The 18,137-nt window shown below is 40.4% G+C and overlaps 3 protein-coding genes across 3 annotated transcripts; 2 read left to right on the top strand and 1 right to left on the bottom strand.

Moving 5' to 3' along the window:
* The first annotated feature begins 1,549 nt into the window (after window positions 1-1,549).
* LOC127803625 (GRAS family protein RAM1-like) lies at window positions 1,550-4,152 on the top strand. The gene is made up of 3 exons (XM_052340016.1): window positions 1,550-2,494; window positions 2,602-3,757; window positions 4,033-4,152. The coding sequence occupies exons 1-2, from the start codon at window positions 1,550-1,552 to the stop codon at window positions 3,721-3,723; spliced, it is 2,067 nt and encodes a 688-aa protein (XP_052195976.1). The 3' UTR covers window positions 3,724-3,757; window positions 4,033-4,152.
* An 808-nt stretch (window positions 4,153-4,960) lies between these two features.
* Window positions 4,961-5,938, bottom strand: LOC127803320 (glutaredoxin-C5-like). The gene has a single exon (XM_052339447.1). The coding sequence runs from the start codon at window positions 5,798-5,800 to the stop codon at window positions 5,426-5,428; it is 375 nt and encodes a 124-aa protein (XP_052195407.1). The 5' UTR covers window positions 5,801-5,938; the 3' UTR covers window positions 4,961-5,425.
* A 7,849-nt stretch (window positions 5,939-13,787) lies between these two features.
* LOC127803319 (exocyst complex component EXO70B1-like) lies at window positions 13,788-16,243 on the top strand. The gene has a single exon (XM_052339446.1). The coding sequence runs from the start codon at window positions 13,905-13,907 to the stop codon at window positions 16,113-16,115; it is 2,211 nt and encodes a 736-aa protein (XP_052195406.1). The 5' UTR covers window positions 13,788-13,904; the 3' UTR covers window positions 16,116-16,243.
* Window positions 16,244-18,137: the final 1,894 nt, after the last annotated feature.

Raw genomic sequence — 18,137 nt, 5'->3', positions numbered from 1 at the left:
AAAATGGACTCGAGCTTGTTCAATATTAATTTTCATATATCATTGCATGGTACTGTTTGATTGGCTCATGCGCGTTGCGTTCGTGCCGTATGAAGCATTCTCAATCTGTTCAAGCGTTTGGCATGCAGGTGATTCGGTTTAACCATGCATGCATGTTAAATATGCCTGTCGATCTGTAATATGCTTGTCCCACCGGAACCTTGGAAGATACGCTTAATTTGATGATTACAACATATAAATGAAAGGAAATAATTTTAGACGAGAAAAATTAGAAGTTTAATTACATACGGAAGCTGGCTGGTACGTACGCGCGCATGAGCATGGCTCGTGCAACGGTGAAAGAGACATGGAATTTGACGTATTGATTATAGATGCAGCATCATCGATCATCGATCATCATCATCATCTTCAGAGAGAGAGAGAGAGAGAGATGCCGACTGAGAGAGCAAAAGGGTGGAGAGAAGAGGGGGAGAAAGAGGACAAGCGCATCATTCCTTTGGCAAATCCAAGGCGCAGGCGGCGCCACCGACGCCACCACAACCGACGACTTCACCAATGCCCTTCTTTTTGTCGCTAGAGCAGTTATAATAATACAATATTCATGATGCAAATTGTAAAGTTCATATAGATTTCTATAACACCGATAAAATTAAAGTTGTTATGTGTTACATCCACCATTTATTTATTTATTTTTCATATAAAAGTAACATATATATAAATATTCTTTTCCTCAAATATATATATATATATAGAGAGAGAGAGAGAGAGAGAGAGAGAGACACGAAAATCACATTGTATACCCGTATATGTATATTGGGCATTTTAACGTCTATTCGCATTGTTGAATTTGTCTCTTATTCGGTTGTCTCTCGTATAATTCTCCTTGGACCAATCACCGATCCCAGTTGCCCAATTAACCATATCACATACACAATTACAAAAAAAAAAAAAGTCCTGAGCTGGGCCGGCCCAATGCAAAGTGGGCCCGACCCACTAAATTGTCGTGTAGTGCGATGAAACACAGGACTGTTTGGGCAGTACCACAGCGAATACAGTGAAGTTAAAGCAGCAGGTGCAGGTGGCCGAAGATGACAAATTTATGCCTCTAGAAAACAACTAAACTTAGTAGAGGAGATAAAATGGAGGTGGTTTGATGGGTAACGTCCAGGTACATGAAAACAGGCCTGGTGATTTGTCTCTTGTTTTTTTTTTTTTTTCAGTTCTCCTTGGCAAGACAACTTGGACAAGCTGACAATTTTTTTTTTAGTTTTTTAATTTGCTTAAAATACTAAATGAATAAATAAACATTTCCCTGGCTTTCCCCCAACTATATCAACTTTAGGTCCACCTATAGAGAGAAGATTTAATTTGAGATCATTGCAAACAACTTCAAGTACCGTTGAGAGAGAGATCTGATCAGAGATTAAAAAGAAGAGACAGACAGAGGGAAAGGTACGTGTTTGGGGCTAGCTTGAGCATATATACATATATATATATATCTAATTCTGGGGAAACTATATATAAGATGATTAATTCTCTCTGTGGTAGCATGGGGAGTCTCAAGAGTGAGATGAGGAGTGTGAAAAGTGAATCGAGTCTAAAGACGGACAATTCATACTCCAAACTGCAGCCAACTTCTTCAACCGAGTCTTTAGCCGATTCCAAGAAGACTCTTCCCTCATCCACCGATTTGGAGCACAATAGCTTAACCCCATCAAGCCTGAGCTTACCGGCCCTCAAATTCGAAACCGACGGAAATATGGAAGTGCAGTCGCCGGATAGTTCTCTATGGGAGTCGTTTTTCTCCAATCACTTGGAAGGGGACTTCATGATATCATCACCAGTGAGGAACATACCTTCACCTCAAGCTTCAAACCTCAACTACAATTACAACTATGCTCAATCAATGCATGGCCAATCCCTTCTGGGCTGCTCTCCGCCTCGTTTCCAATCTCAACTGGCGGCTTTTAGCAGCGCCCACAAAGGGAAGAGCTTCAGCCCACTTCACAGAGTGTTAATTAACTCTCCAAACAATAATCAGTACATGCAAACGGAGGGCTATTCGTTGCCGGATCTTGAGACCCTATTGGAAGATTACGAGAGAGGCGAGGATTTGACAGCCTATGTGCCTCTCAAGTCTACCTCAGGCCTTGCCAGTTCATCATCAGATTCCTTTGATGCTGTGGCATTGTTAGACTGCTTGACACTGCCAAACACTTCGAGGTTCTGCGGATCCATGAATAATGATGAGAGCCCCATCCCTGAAACTGAAGTTTACCAGGCTGGTCCTGTGTCAACCTCTTCATTGTCACAACAACTTCACCAAGAGAAGCAAGCAGAGGTTTACCAGGGTGGCTCTGTGTCACTGTCGCAGCAGCTACAGGAAGAAAGGCAGCAAGAGAAGCAACAAGAGCCGCCACCACAGGTGCAGAATATCAACCATAATGGTCTGTTGGTGCTTCCACCTCCTCCAATTGGACCAGCTGATCAGCAGGTCAATTGTCTCTTTCTTTCTTTATTTTTCCTTTTTTTTTTTTAGGGGCAATATAATATACACCAATCTAATTTTGTATATTTAATTATTTGATCATTTACATGCAGGAACAAGATAGTGGACTTCAGCTGGTGCACCTACTTCTTGCTTGTGCAGAGGCAGTGGCCAAAGAGGACTATATGTCAGCGAGGAGATACCTTCATCACCTAAACAGAGTGGTGACACCACTGGGTGACTCAATGCAGCGAGTGGCTTCTTGCTTCACCGAAGCCCTAAGCGCAAGGCTTGCTGCAACACTAGCAACAAAGCCTAGCCCCTCCGTCTCAAAACCCTTCACTCCTTTCCCTCCAAACTCATTAGAAATCCTCAAGATCTACCAAATCCTTTACCAAGCTTGCCCCTACATAAAATTTGCTCATTTCACTGCTAATCAAGCGATCTTCGAAGCCTTTGAAGCGGAAGAGCGCGTTCACGTCATTGACCTTGACATTCTTCAAGGATACCAGTGGCCTGCTTTCATGCAAGCCCTGGCTGCTAGACCTGGCGGTGCTCCGTTCCTCCGGATAACCGGGGTCGGTCCCTCGCCGGAGGCGGTGAGGGAGACCGGCCGCTGTTTAACGGAGCTGGCCCACTCTCTCTACGTCCCCTTCGAGTTCCACCCAGTCGGAGAGCAACTCGAAGACCTGAAACCACACATGTTTAACAGGCGGGTAGGCGAGGCTCTGGCTGTAAACTCCGTTAACTGTCTCCACCTTGTTCCAGGCAAGAGCCTCGGAAACTTACTGGCGATGATCAGGGATCAAGCCCCGAATATAGTGACCATCGTGGAGCAAGAAGCAAGCCATAATGGACCATACTTCTTGGCTCGATTCCTCGAGGCGTTGCATTATTATTCAGCAATCTTTGACTCATTAGACGCCACATTCCCACCGGACTCGGCGCAGAGAGCGAAGGTGGAGCAGTACATATTCGCACCAGAAATAAGGAACATCGTTGCATGTGAGGGGCCAGAAAGGGTGATGAGACACGAAAGGCTGGAGAGATGGAGGAGGATCATGGACAGCAAAGGGTTCAAAGGGGTGCCGCTGAGTGCAAATGCAGTGACTCAATCGAAAATATTGCTGGGTTTGTATTCCTGTGATGGGTACAGGTTGACGGAGGACAAGGGGTGCTTGCTCTTGGGGTGGCAAGATAGAGCCATACTTGCTGCTTCTGCATGGCAATGCTGATATCCATGATCGTCCATCCATTTCCTAATTACGTGTATGTTGCTTTCGGTTATTTTTCTTTTCTTCTTTCTTCTCCTCCTCCTCCTCCTTTTGTTTTATCATATTCGCAAGTAAATTTGTTGGTTTGTCCCAAGAAACCTTGCTAAAATTTAGAAAGAGGACAAGAGAGATATAGAAACGAAAGGGGATCGAATTCCGTTTCTTTTCTTGTAGAAAGTGACCTTAGGATTAGGTATATATCATTAATTACTTTTCTATTAAATTAATCTGATCGAGGATTGGGATATTGATATTTTCTATTGCTCACAGGATTAGCACAAAGGATTACGTACCGTCCAAAGGTGTCCTCATTACTGGACTATGCATAGGCTGGTGAGTATTATCATCATGTAGCTAGCTATAATTATCCTATAATTTGGTAGTACTGCTTACATATATATATATATATAGCTTCAACTCGAAGTTTTCCTCGATTGATCCCACTCTGTTAGCTGGATTAGTACTGCACGGCATCCCAGTCTTCATTTATGCTGGAACTTACAATTTGAATTAATTACACTCGCATATATAATCTTTGTAAAAAAGGGGAGGGGGGGAATTCTAACGGATTCTATTGGCATTCATTTGTCTCAACACCACTCACTTTTTAAATGAGCCGTTTCGAAGAACCATTTTGGGCTTCCAAATGTGGTCTTGACCCACTTCATAGCTCTCTTAATTGGGCTCGAGTTTGAATACTTATTGCCCAGCTGTAGACCGCGAACTCGGCCCAATATTTTGAACCCAGAATAAGAACTGGCGAATCCCAAAACCTTTGAGATGGCCTTTGTTTCCATTAGAAAGGGAGGCCCAGGCTAAAAGCTTCCCCCGCCCATAAGGAGAGCGGGGCCCAATAACCAAATATTTCAAAATCTAATAATTTAAATGAAAACTAAATTCATTAGAAAGAGGCGGCATTGCTAATACAGAGTTTTGACTTACTTGTTACCGTTAGTTTATGAGTCATTGCCTCTTAGTAGTTTAAGTTACTTGGGCTAAGTTGAAGGAAGAGGTAACAAAGGAGGTTCAGAGTTCAGGTTCCCGAAAATATTTCCTTCTTCTTTCTTGAAGTAAGAACTATAAGAACTTATTGTAAAAAAATAAAATAATACCATTTCGATTCACACACTCACTCTGTCTTGATGAGACGTTTGCAAACTAAAGCGCCGATAGCGATTGAAGACGGGAAAAGAACAATAAAACTCATAAGTAAAAGAGGGATGCAAACTTCTTCTTTCAGAATCTTTCTGTACAGAGGAGAGGAGGGAGCATATCACGCTTCTCCCTGCGACCCATACACGAAAAAGAGAATTAAAGAGCAAAGCAACAAAGAGACCCAACATGCCTACAGAAACACTAAGGAAATGGGAAAAGGTAAAGAAGAAAAATCCTAACTAGAAAAGGGCAATTAGACATCAGTTAGTGTTAGTTGATGGGACTAGCTAGCTATATCCAAAATGGCAGGGCCATAGAGAGAGAGAGAGAGAGAGAGAGAGAGAGAAACCCACTCGTCTTCCTCTTCTTCTCCTAACTAAAATTTCTTTCAGCAGCAGTAGTAGTGAGTTGGCTGGCATTTTCATTCTCTTTCTCTATGTAAAAAACTATAGTATGTATGGTAACTAGAAAGAGGAATGAATGTTGAATGAAACGAAGTCGTTAATTATCAAAGCCAGAGAGCTCCAGCCTCCTTGAGGAGAGGAACAAGAGTACCGTTGATATGGGAGGCCATGACTCTGTCCATGGCTCCCACCAGCTTTCCACCGACGAACACCACGGGCACGGCGGAGGAGCTTCCCAGAAGCCTCATGAGAGCCCTCTCCAGGTCCTTGCCTCGGGGATCCTCGTCCAGCTCGTAAACCGTGGGGTTGACGCCCATTCCACAGAAGAGCCTCTTGATGGCGTGACACATGCAGCAAGTGCTTTTGCTGAATACCACCACCGCGTTCTCCGACGCCAGCTTCTCAATGCGCCCCAGTGGGTCGCCGTCGACGCTCCTCGTCGGCAGAAATGAACTCCAAGACTCTGTTTGGTACTGCATCTTATATAATTATTATATAGAACAAGCTAGCAGGTAATTAACCGGCCGATATGGAAGACAAATATGCAACGCAATCCGATTAGGAGGAGGTGGTTGGTGTGCTAGTTGAGGGAGGAGGAGCATGCTATTTATAGGGGCGACAAAGTAGATTGCCCGCGTTGGTTTAGAAGCTAGCTAGCTACTTTGGAAATATATGATATATATGTATATATGTGGCTTTAATACATTTTATTTTTGACATTTAAATACTCTGTTGATCATACTTTTGAAATATATATAAGAGACCAGCTCCAGACAGACATACTTTAAAAAAACAAAATAGCGTGACATGCATATACTAACTTTACTGATAATAAAGTAGTTGTTGTACTGCTTGCTACATTAAACTCGCAGCGTGCAGGCGAAAAGGAACGCGAGAGAGAGAGAGAGAGAGAGAAGGAGAGAGAGAGAAGAAGGGTGCCATCATCACCATGTGATTTATAATAATAATAATAATGTATTTGCAAGCCGTGGGTGGGTTATATATCTCACAAAGACAAGGAAGAACTCTACGCGACACTTAACCAGCGGAATGCTAATTGTTTTAGTTGCTTAATGCTATATGTAAAACTAAACAAACAAGGTTGTAATACAAGCCTGTATTGTATATGTGCGAAATGGAAATGAGTCTTACTTGTACTAAAGTAGCTAGCAGCCACTGTATATTGTATATTTTACGATGCAGAGGGCAGAGTCTGGCTTTTGCAGAGGGGAAGTTGGTGGTAAATAGAAGAAGACGGCTGAATCTGTCCTCCTTTGTCGGCCCTACTCTTCTCTCTCTCTCTCATCCCATCCTTTTTTTGACCTCATCTCATCCCTCTCTGTGGCTCTCTTTCATGTGCCTCTCCTGCAAGATATTTGACACACTGCAATTACAAGATATTTGGACATCCTCTCCCCCCACATACTGATACGAACACAATACATTTCTGCTCAACTTCTCCTAGCTACCTTAAATTCAAGACGTTATTAAAAGAATCATAATCAAGTAAAAGATTCGTAATAAATTTTTCCTTTTGGTTCATGCCTTTTGGCTAATTATTTTTCCTTTTGCAGAGTAATTTTCAATATTTCTCTTAAAAAAACATGATAAATTTTTTGCCCTAAATTCATCGGTTGAATGTGTCCCTGTATAAAATGATATAATCTTACATACAACAATGCTATGTTGCCCACTGGCCAGCCTCACATGCATGGGTCCCTTGCCCCCTTCATTGGCAGGCAAATGCTATGTTAATTGCCAGCGAACAACATAGCATTGCTGATCTTACATAATAGAAGTAAAGTGGTGATTTCGATCACTTGCTAACTCTACTTCTGATTTTGGGCTGTTGAGTACAATGAAAGAAAACGCTGCCTTCTAAATCACGGATGAAAGGCAAGTGGCAATCTCACATTGATTGCTCCAAAATGCTGTTGTTTTGGAGCTCGTGTGATTGAATGGCCCAAAACAACAACATTCCTTGTCATTTCATGGCACGTGTAATTCTCCCATAGCATTTTGTCATGAGTCGTTCTACGAAGCCCGACGGCCCTATTGAGCGGCTCACAAAAAGGGGGGCAAAAAGACGATTTTGTCCCTGTGCTTTTCAAATTTGCAAAATGGGCCACTGCCCCACCCTGCTGCTCTTGCTTCCCCTGCCATGGCCACAGTCGTCGCCTCACTGTCGCGCCTCGCTGTCGTCGCCTTACCGTCGCGCCTCGCTGTCGTCACCTTGCCTCCGTCGTCTCTCTGTCATCGTCGCCTCGCCGACAGTCGATGCAGCGACTGTTAGCGAGGCAGCAATGGCAGAGAGGCAATGAAGGCGAGACGATGACAGCGACCATGGCAGGGAAGGCGAGAGCAGCAGGGACGGGGCAAATCCATGGGAGGGGAAGGAAAGAGCAAGGCGTGGGGGCAAAATCGTCTTTTTACCCCCTTTTGGTAACCCCGTCGATAAGCTCGTCGGGCTTTTTAGAATTTTTCTTTTGTCATTTAGCCTGTTGTTATTGAAGCCATTGATCTGATCCGAGCACCTATCTCCACCGTTGCTTTGCTTCATTCTCTACCTATTTATATCTCTATATTTCTTAAGATTTTTGCAACGAAAGGCAAGAAAAGCAATTGGGGCCTTCAAGGTTTTCTCTCTCATTATTTTTCTGTACATGTTCTAAATTTCTTCTGATTCATAGGTATACCTTCTTATTTGTATGTAATTTTTGGATATTTTTGTTAAAAAATTAATGAATCTATAGTGAGAGTGAAAGTTTGTATAATAATGGTGTAAATATTTTTCTGACTGGTACAGTGACTTTTTTTTTTTGGTCGAAACTTAATGTAGATATACCCTTATTTTTTTTAGAGTGAATCACAATAAAATCTTGGTGTGTTTTTTTTTTATTTTATTTATTTTTTTATGTTTGTGTATATTTACGCTTTCAATCTTTAAATAATTATTTTAAATTTATTTTGATTCCAAGGGTTAGATATGACCGAGCCTGTTGCTCGTCCCAACATTGGCCTATAATTTAGCTTGTTCTTTGAAGGGTTGCTCTGTTTCAACCTACTTTATTATTAGTCTATAAAGTGCATATATATAAATATATATAATATAGCTGATGGAGGGCAGTTAAGTTTGTTAAAGACGGAGATGCCTTGTGCCCAATCTTCAAGTGACACATATTACTTGTAGCAGATGGTCACCACCATTTCCCTCCGTCACTCTGTTTCTCAAGAGAAGACATGGGCTCCAATCCATAATAATGATTTCAAAAGCATAAGCCAAACACTGACTAAAGGTCGTACTCTACTCACAGGTCGGTCATATGACAACAAAAGAAATGGTTCAACAAAAATCAAAGTTAATTAGGAATTAGGCTGTATAAGCTCTCAAATTAACTTGAGGAGTAAGCAAGAGGCTAAAAACCTTAATCCATTTATTATTATTTTTCTTTACTCTTTCTCAAAAATATAATTATTAACTTAATCATAAAAAATTAACTCAATTTACAAAAATCTCCTACTTGCAAAAATTAATAAGGGATGTCTTATATTCCAATTACCAACAAAATATTATTAATAGCTTATATGCAATTGAACATTTCTCTTTTATGAGATGTCGAGGACATTTCTCAAATCAGGGAACATTAATTAGTAGCCAAAAACGACTGACATGTTGTCTCTAACAAAATATTTCATCACAAACAAGATTATATTAATTGCATATATAATGTATATCGATTGTATTGATTCATTTACCATCAATTTTATTTATTTATTTTTCTAGAAATAACAAAGTTTATACGAGAATGTTAGCAGAAGCTATATAATATGCATGATCAACTATATCTTTCCAATTAACTACCCTTTTATCATAAAAAAAAATAATAATAATAATAATGCTAATAAAATATATATACTTTACAACCCCCAATGGCATGCATGTGTGGATGGTTGAGATATTATTTTATACTTTTCACAATTCAATAAAATGAATGGTGAACAATTTATTTTATTTTTCTAAATTCGTGTGAGATATTCAGATATGATACATTTGATACTATTTGAATTAATTTGAAGTGAACACTTTAAAATATAATATTTATAAGTACAAAATTAATAGTGAAGTGAATAATTGTTTTCATGCGTTGGAATAAATTCTCTCATACAAGTATATACTGAGGAACAAAAAGGCAAAATTCTAATAGATTAAAGTAAAGAAGAGACCATGTGTTTGGGAAGTGCTTCAGAATCCAATTTCAAAAGAATTAAAACAAATAAATGACATAAAAAAGCAGTAGTGTGTGTGTGCGCGCGCGCGCTGAGTGAGCTTAAGCACTTTGTGGGCGCCATGAATGAACGAGTCCCCTGTAGCGTGTCCCAATGAAAAAGAAGCACGCTAGCTAGTGCCTAGGGGACGGCGGATGCGTACGGAAACGGCGCCATCCCTCCCTGCCCCTAATATCCTACCTACAGAAACACACGCACAGCAGCTGCACGCTGCGCCACAAACACCCCAAAATAATTCTAAGGCGAAGACAAATAACTGGTGCTCATTTATTGTCAAAGTCGGCTGATTTATAATTATATGTTGTCCAGTGTCATTATACTGGGTACACTCACTTTCGGACTAATAATACCAAAACTGGCGGCATCACCAGCCAACAGCAGTGGCGCTTGGTTGGTTTGTCGCCTACCTTCATCATCATCATCATCATCATCATATTAACTTCAAAGTAGAAAAGGAATGAAAATCTCCAATTCCTAACTATCCTTGACAAGAGAAAAATAACTTCAAATAAGCCATTTAAGCACAGGACGAGACAAAAGACAGTAGAAGACAGAAGACAAAGGCAGATCGAGGACAGAATGGCAGAAGGCAGAAGGCGGCTTTTCTCAGCGCGTCTTTAAGCGGTGACGAATCAGCTCTGGGGGCCTGGCCATACATGGCTGCCGTTGCGTTGACTGCTTTTCCCCTTTTCATTTATCAATTTGTGACTTGATATTATTAAGTTTCATCTTGTTGTCGCTTCGACTGTGCGTGTTCTTCAATCGAATGGGTAGGTATGGGCTGGGCTGCCCGTGTCTGGTTGTGAATGTGTGGCAAATTATACAAGTAAATAATGAAGAGGGAAGGGCTAGGTTTAGGGGTAGATTTCCCAGGCGGGCAGGGCAGGCCACGTTCATGCACAACCAAAGAAACCCAACAACAATAGTATTCTATATTTGCCATTTGGAGTAGTGGAAAAGCGGTGGGGATTGTATCGGTATTGGGATCAGACGGTGATTCTTGTCGCACCTTGTGTTTCGATACTTGCCATACCTACAAATGCAATTGCAATTGCATGCCATCCATTCCAGAGAATGTCGGGAGACGCTGGTCGGTGCCCCATTTTATAGTATTTAAATGTCGTATGCTAAAGTAGCAATGAAATCTTAAGCACTCGTAGCTATCAGCAATTGGGGACTGGGTTAGTTTGGTTTGGTCCACCGGCCATGCGAGTTACTAGTAGCAGCCTTCCTTCCGATTTCGCTTTGCCTTCGGTTGTTTCACTAATCCCAAGACCATGGGAACTTGCAGCCCTTTGACTTACGGCCTCGTCTTTGTAAACTTGGACTGGACCGCATGCACATTCTCTTCACACCCCCAACCCCCCCCCCCCCCCCCCCCCCCCTCCCCCTCTCTCTCTCTCTCTCTCTCTCTCACACGCGCGCGCTGAATGCCTTCTTAATTTCCTTATATTTTAGGTTATGTTTGAGATTTTTCTGATAAAAAAATAAAAACTTTAAATAATATAATAAATAATGAGAATCAAGTTAATATTCGATATTAAAATAGTGAATAAAATAGGAAGAGTAAATTTAAGAGTGTTTGTGTTTATTTTTCAAAAATTGTACCTTCAAAAGGTGAATATAATCCTTGATGGGATTTTTTTTCCATAAATTCTTAATAATGGAATTCATAATAATGATTAGTCCAAGACCCTAAACCTAGTATCCTGCCTATTTCTATTCTGCAAGTGGACAAATCGTGACAAGTAATACAGTGATGAATATAGTATCGTACTCACGAGGACTAATTTTTGACGGCTACTCTAACTGATCTAATCTTAACCTAACACACACATTAATAATGACTTCAATTGCAATGAAAACTAATTTACGAATAAAAGATGCAAACAAAACAATTTCTTTGATTAAAAAACTCTCAAAATTAAGGCACTAAGGTTTGTGAATCTACCGTCGGTCTTCTATGATTCAATTATTCATTACTCGGGTCTTACTATTCCTTATCTTATGTTGAAAATCGATGATCCAATTACAACCAAAAGCCTCTCTCGATGGTCATTCAGTTCTATGTATATATATGAGATTAACTATCTCTAGTTAACCTTCGAACATATAAACATACATTCAATCACGACGATCATCACAAAATGATTTCATAGGGCATAACGGTATCTCTACCTATTATAGGACCCTACGTTGTTTGCTACCATGTCTAATCTATATTGAATCTCTTAAAAATAATACAAATCACAAATACGGTTAAATGGTGATCAAACATTAAAACGATATTATGAACATAATAAACAATCAACCCAAATGAATAAGAAAATAGAAAATCGAATAACTTTAAATCAAACTATTAGAAGTCGAGATTTCATCATTCACCCTAATTATAAACACTTAGCAATGCATTCTTGCAATAAAAAAAAAAAAAAAAAGAGTTCAAATCCATAACAAAGAATTGAGAAAGAAAAGAAAAATACAACCCAATAGCAAAGTCTTCAATCTGTTGTCCGTTCATCTTCCTTCTCAAAAACTCTCGAATCCCTCAAGAATAAGTTTTTATATAATATTTTTTAGGTTATCAAAGTCCTACACCTTGAAGGAGTCTATCCCTCTTTGATTTGGATTGAAACGGATTTAAAACGGTCTTTTCACGAAGCTTTGAACTCTACCGCAATCCTACTATGGTATGCTTGTTGCTACAGACCCATGAGCTCCAGATAATAATTCCTAAAGCAGTCTTACAATGGTATGCATTCCACTGTAAGACCGTGAGCTTCAGAAATTAACTTTTACAGCGATTCTACAGCGGTATGCATTTTGCTATAAGCCCGCTAGCTTTCTTCTTTGGCATCTTGCTTTATCATCTTCCACTTTTTACTCTCGATACTCTTTTGCTTTCTTTTGAATAGATATCCGACCATGCCTCCAAGCTTTATTTCAACTCCCATCATGCATCAAAATCACTATTTTTGCTCCATGTCCGCTTTGCATGTAATGTGTACCTATATTGACAATATTAAGCCCAAAATGAGTAGTAATCATGTTCATTGAATACTTAAATACTAAGATTGAACCACTAAATATATGATGATCACCTAGTAAATGAGTATTTAAACATGAAAGACTTCTTCTATAAAATAAAGAAAAAGAGCGACACTTAACACTTCCTAAGATAAGAGAGATGTCTCAATTTAGAATTAGGTCATCAACTTTCTAATTTAAATAGGTTGAAACTTAAAAGATGAAGTGAGATTATTAAAAAAAAAAAAAAAGAAGTAAAAATATAATTAGAAAAAAAGTGAAAATAAAAGGGGGAGTAGGGTGACAAGAACAAAACCCTTAACAAAGATAATTTGTATTTTATCTATAATGATATTGTGGACTGAAAAGAGAACTGAATACGCCAACTCTCTATGATTGTATTAATTACGCTATTGCATTTTGACAATGTTTGAATAGAATAAAACTGTAGCCTAATTGTTAATTAAGCTGTTATACAAAATAATATGAATAACACTAAAAATTGATTAATTAACAAATTTCTTATTAGATTAGATAATCCACCTGTATGCATACATGCACTACTAACCAAAAAGAGAAAAGGCAAATTTTAAAACAAAAGGAGAAGAGACAATGAGTTGGGCACTAGGCAGGAAGAATGATTAGATGAGCTGGTTGAGAGAGAGAGTTATTACTAGGAGTGAGTTGCATTATTGGACTTGGTTAGGATTTGGTTTGGTTTGGGCTGGGCTGGGCTGGAGGGGCCCCCGGGAAGGGGAGGGAGACGTGGGAGGCATAAGCAATAATCATGAAGGACGTGGCCAGTCCCAATCCTCCTAAGAATTCGTCAAAAATCGTTGCAAGGGTCAACCTAACTGCTAACCACAGCATCCCGCCAGCCAGCCAACCAACCAACGTACTCCTCTCCCATCCAAACAAAACAAAAACACAACCTTTCTCCTTCCCTTCCCTTTCCTTCCTGACTATGCAATCAAACAAATACAAAACAATAATAATAATAATAATAATAATAATAATACAAAATTATTCTAGTAATATTTTTTAACATTTTGAATAATAAAATATAAATTGTAGATTCAAAAAAAAAAAAAAAAAAAGGAAAGAAAAACCAGAAGAATGGAAGGATACGTCCCTTCGCTTCTTCCCGGCTAGAGCTATCTGGTTTCATTAGGCCTTTCCCTTAATTAACTTCCCGTTTCCGTCATCGTCCAGAAGAGCCACAACAGGAGCTTTGTGGCATTCACTAACAATCCACAATCCACAATAATAATGGAGGCAGAGAAAGACAATCACCTTCCTGAAACTACCAACGTAGACGCTTCCAAAGACGACCCCGCCCCCCAAGACGACCCTAACCACCATGACCAACCCCCCAACAACGACGCTGATGATGCTGCTGCCGCTGCCGCCCCCAAAGACGACGATTCCGCAACCTCTCCACCCCTAACGCCCACTGAAGCCGATCAACCAAAACCAGGGATTACGACGGACCAGCTGGACAATATTAATACTGATCCAGACTTCGCCGCAGGCGCAGTCCCAGACCCAGACGGCCAAGAATCCCCTCCTCCACCTTCTCCGCCCGATTCCCGTGAACTCTGCCAACGGATCGATGATTTCATCTCTGCTTTGTCAGCCACGAAACCTGATGCCCCATCATCCACCCTCCCTGATGTTCCCGAAATCATGAAAGAGTTCGCCTTTCTTGTTGAGGCAAAGATCGCCAACTTTGATTCATCCGACAACCCCATGAAATGGGCTCAGCTGTCGGCCGAGGATTCTTCCTCATTTCTGGAAGATGCCGGGAGACTCACGAATCTCAAGATCTCCCTCTCTGCATTCTCATCAGAACCCAAGTACGCCGCGTCCATCAATCGCATCGGTGATATTCACCAACGAGCCATGTCCTACTTGGAAGATGAGTTCAGGTCGCTTCTCGAAGATCCAACGCTTCCGCCCGATTCGGATGACATTAATGACAACAACGATATTGATTCCAAGACTAGTAACGAAGCTGATCAATCTACACCGCAGCAGGAGCCCGAATCCACAGGAGACGACAATTTTCTGGGCTACTCGGACGATGCTTTATCGAATTTGAATAGAATCGCCAAGACCATGATATCGGGGGGTTACGAGATGGAATGTATTCTTGTTTACATTAGAGCGAGAAGGGCAATGTTGGAAGAGACCTTGCACACCCAGGGTTTCGAGAAATTCAGCATGGATGATGTGCAGAAGATGCAATGGGAACTACTGGAGAGAGAGATCGATTCCTGGAACAAAACGTTGAAGCACTTCGCCGCCGTAATCTTCCCCCGAGAGCGGAAGCTCTTGGAGGCGGTCCTCTCCGACGACAAGGCAGCAATCAAGGACATCTTCGGTGGCCTCTCGCAAAGTATTATGATCCAGCTTCTCAACTTCGCGGAAGCTGTGGCAATGACGAAGCGTTCGCAGGAGAAGCTGTTCAAATTCCTGGACCTATATGAGACCTTGCGAGAGGTGAGTCCGAGCAGCTTGGATAACTTTTTCTCCGTAGAAAATGGGAATGAGCTCAAGACTGAAGCCTCCTTGACTCGCACCCGACTCGGGGAGGCCATGGTTTGCATTTTCGCAGAAATGGAGAACTCGATCAAGAGGGACACGGGGAGGACTCCGGTTCCTGGCGGTGCGGTACACCCCCTGACTCGCTACACCATGAATTACCTGACGTATGCGTGCGAGTACCACGCCACCCTTGAACAGGTATTCAGGGAGCACCAGAAGATCGAACGAGCCTACTCCGGAGCCGGCTCCGACTACGACTACAATAATGCAGCACCGGACGCACAGATTAATCACAACAACAACAACGAACAGAATCATGAAACAACGCAGTCATCGCCATTTTGCTTGCAGATTAGAAAGGTGATGGATTTACTGGATGCTTACCTGGAGACAAGATCCAAGCTATACAAGGATGCAGCATTGAGCTCAATATTCATGATGAACAACGGAAGATACATTCTGCAGAAGATCAAGGGATCCCCTGAAATGAATGATATGATGGGGGTGGTTTGGTGCAGGAAGAGATCGTCGGATATGAGGCAGTACCACAATACCTACAAGCGGGAAACATGGGGTAGGCTTTTGAATTCCCTGAGCCAGGAGGGGTTGAACGTGCACGGGAAGGTGGTGAAGCCGGTGTTGAAAGAGAGGTTCAAGAGCTTCAACGCGCTGTTCGACGAGATACACAGGACGCAGAGCAATTGGGTGGTGAAAGACGAGCAGCTGCAGTCGGAGCTAAGGGTGTCGATATCGTTGCTGGTGATACCGGCTTACCGGACATTCTTGGCAAGGTACAGCCCGACATTCACCCCGGGGAGGCAAACAGAGAAGTACGTAAAATACCAGCCGGAAGACATAGAGGCCCATATCGACGAGTTGTTTGATGGGAATGCAAATGCAACGCCAACGCCCACGGGGAGAAGATGGGGTTGATCACGATGATTTCTCAAGGAAATTAATGGCAGCTACAGATAATATATCTATCTATATATACTGATTGATTGATTGATGAGCAGTTGAAGCAACAGTCCAGTCAGCTGAGCAGCAGCAGCAGCAGCCATGGTGGCATATATATATCAATCAAAGATTTGTATAAATCAAACTTGCAAATGCATTTAATTGGTGATGATGATGAGTAGTGTAATTAAGAATCATGCTGCATGCATGGTCTGGTCTGGTCTGGTCTGTCTGCCTGCCTGCATTTTTTTTCTTTACTATTTCAATATATTTTTCACTTAAATCTTGCATGCATGCATTCGAATTTTCGAAAACGAAACCAAACCAATCTGACCTTTTTGTCTTTTCATTTTATTATTTTTTTATTTTTGCGAACTCCCTTGGTCCCTGATTTGGTTTGTCAGTTATCCGGCAGCACTGCCCGGCCCCTTATTTCATCCGGATCCTATTATTTATATTTATATTTATAGCTCACACAATTGGGTCGGATTTTAAGGATTCTAATTCAGTTTGTTAATATAATAATCAGATAATTCCGGCAAATATTTTTTTATATGTTTATCAATTTTAAGAATATACCTAATGGCGATATATATAACTAACTTCTGCATATTTTTGCGGATCTCAGTAACAATAATGCAATTTTATTTGAAACTAATTGTTATTATTAATTATATTTTTTCTATAAAATAAGATTTGTAGAAACTAACATGTTAACATGACAATAAAAAATAAGGCTGTATTCTTTTTATTATTTTTAGTTTTTAATTTTTTAAAATAATGAAAATGTGTTTATTTTGTCATTTTTAAAAATAAAAAAAAATTATAAAAGAAACCCATGTTTTCTCCAAAACAAGCTCTAATGGTGAGTTTGATTGTAAGTATAGAATTTGAGTGGAAAAAAAATTATTTTCTAGACAATTGAATTGCCTATAATTAAATTTTAGAGAAAATGTCAATTGAAAGTGTTTGATTGATTTAATTTTTTACTTAAAAATTGTTATATTTTTTTTAATTTTTGGTGTTTGATTATCATTATTTTTCATAAAAATAATTATTTTTTATATATTACATATTATTTTTTATCTCCACGCTTGCCCAGCCTTTGCCCAATTCTCTTCACTCCAAAACCCCACCATTTTCATGACTCTCTGATTCCATGTTGCTGTAGCCTCCTCCGTTGATAGATTCTCTGAAACCCACTTTGGCTCCAACCTAGAAATAACTTTCCAAGACCTTCCACAAAGTCATCCACCACAAAATCGCCACCAAAATCCTCTTCAACTCCGGCTTCTGCCCCTTCATTCCTCAGGAACACAAACCAACGAGGAACAGGGTCGCCCTTGCAAGCATTCATGGCCAAGCTCTTCGGCATCGACTCCGCCGCCAAAGCAACCTACCTTGAGCTGCAAACGGCCTAGTTCTTGTGGGTCCCTTGACACACACAATGGCCATTTAATAGGAAGATGAATTGAGTGATTAAAAACTTATTGAATCGATTTTTTTCTTTTTAAAATTCTTGAGATTTTCTTATACACAAAATATACTTGTTATAAATATATAAGTTGTTTGAAAATGATAGCAATATAAATATACAAACAACCACAATATAAACACAAGATATATAGTGGTTCGGTGTATCCAACACCTACTCCACTCTCTCAATGTCAAACCGACACTTGAGCTTCCACTAAAATCACCACTAAGTTTCCACACAAGAGCACCTAGCAAACTTATACACCCCAAGGTTTCCCCTTAGCTCACACCGAAAACTAATATAACACAATAATATATCTAAATTACTTGGGCTCTAAGATGCCACTCACAATTCACAATCTAATACAAATAAATCAATCATATGTCCAACACATTTGGACTACAATGGATATCAATACAAGAACAATATACAAGGCAAAATGAAATTAAACAAGTTACCAATAAGAAGAAAACTTCTTCTTTGCCTTAAGGCTCTAATAGATAGATCTTTGAAGCTCATTG

The sequence above is a fragment of the Diospyros lotus genome, chromosome 6 (assembly GCF_014633365.1).
Source record: "Diospyros lotus cultivar Yz01 chromosome 6, ASM1463336v1, whole genome shotgun sequence".
Classification (NCBI taxonomy): Eukaryota; Viridiplantae; Streptophyta; class Magnoliopsida; order Ericales; family Ebenaceae; genus Diospyros; species Diospyros lotus.
This window is presented reverse-complemented; position numbering and strand designations above follow the sequence as displayed.

What these genes read in the sequence shown, in the direction of transcription:
- LOC127803319 (XM_052339446.1), top strand. Translation starts at nt 13,905, where the DNA reads ATGGAGGCAGAGAAAGACAATCACCTTCCTGAAACTACCAACGTAGAC.
- LOC127803320 (XM_052339447.1), bottom strand. Translation starts at nt 5,800, where the DNA reads ATGCAGTACCAAACAGAGTCTTGGAGTTCATTTCTGCCGACGAGGAGC.
- LOC127803625 (XM_052340016.1), top strand. Translation starts at nt 1,550, where the DNA reads ATGGGGAGTCTCAAGAGTGAGATGAGGAGTGTGAAAAGTGAATCGAGT. An exon ending in TTGGACCAGCTGATCAGCAG is followed by an intron (nt 2,495 to 2,601) that starts GTCAATTGTCTC and finishes ATTTACATGCAG; the next exon opens with GAACAAGATAGTGGACTTCA.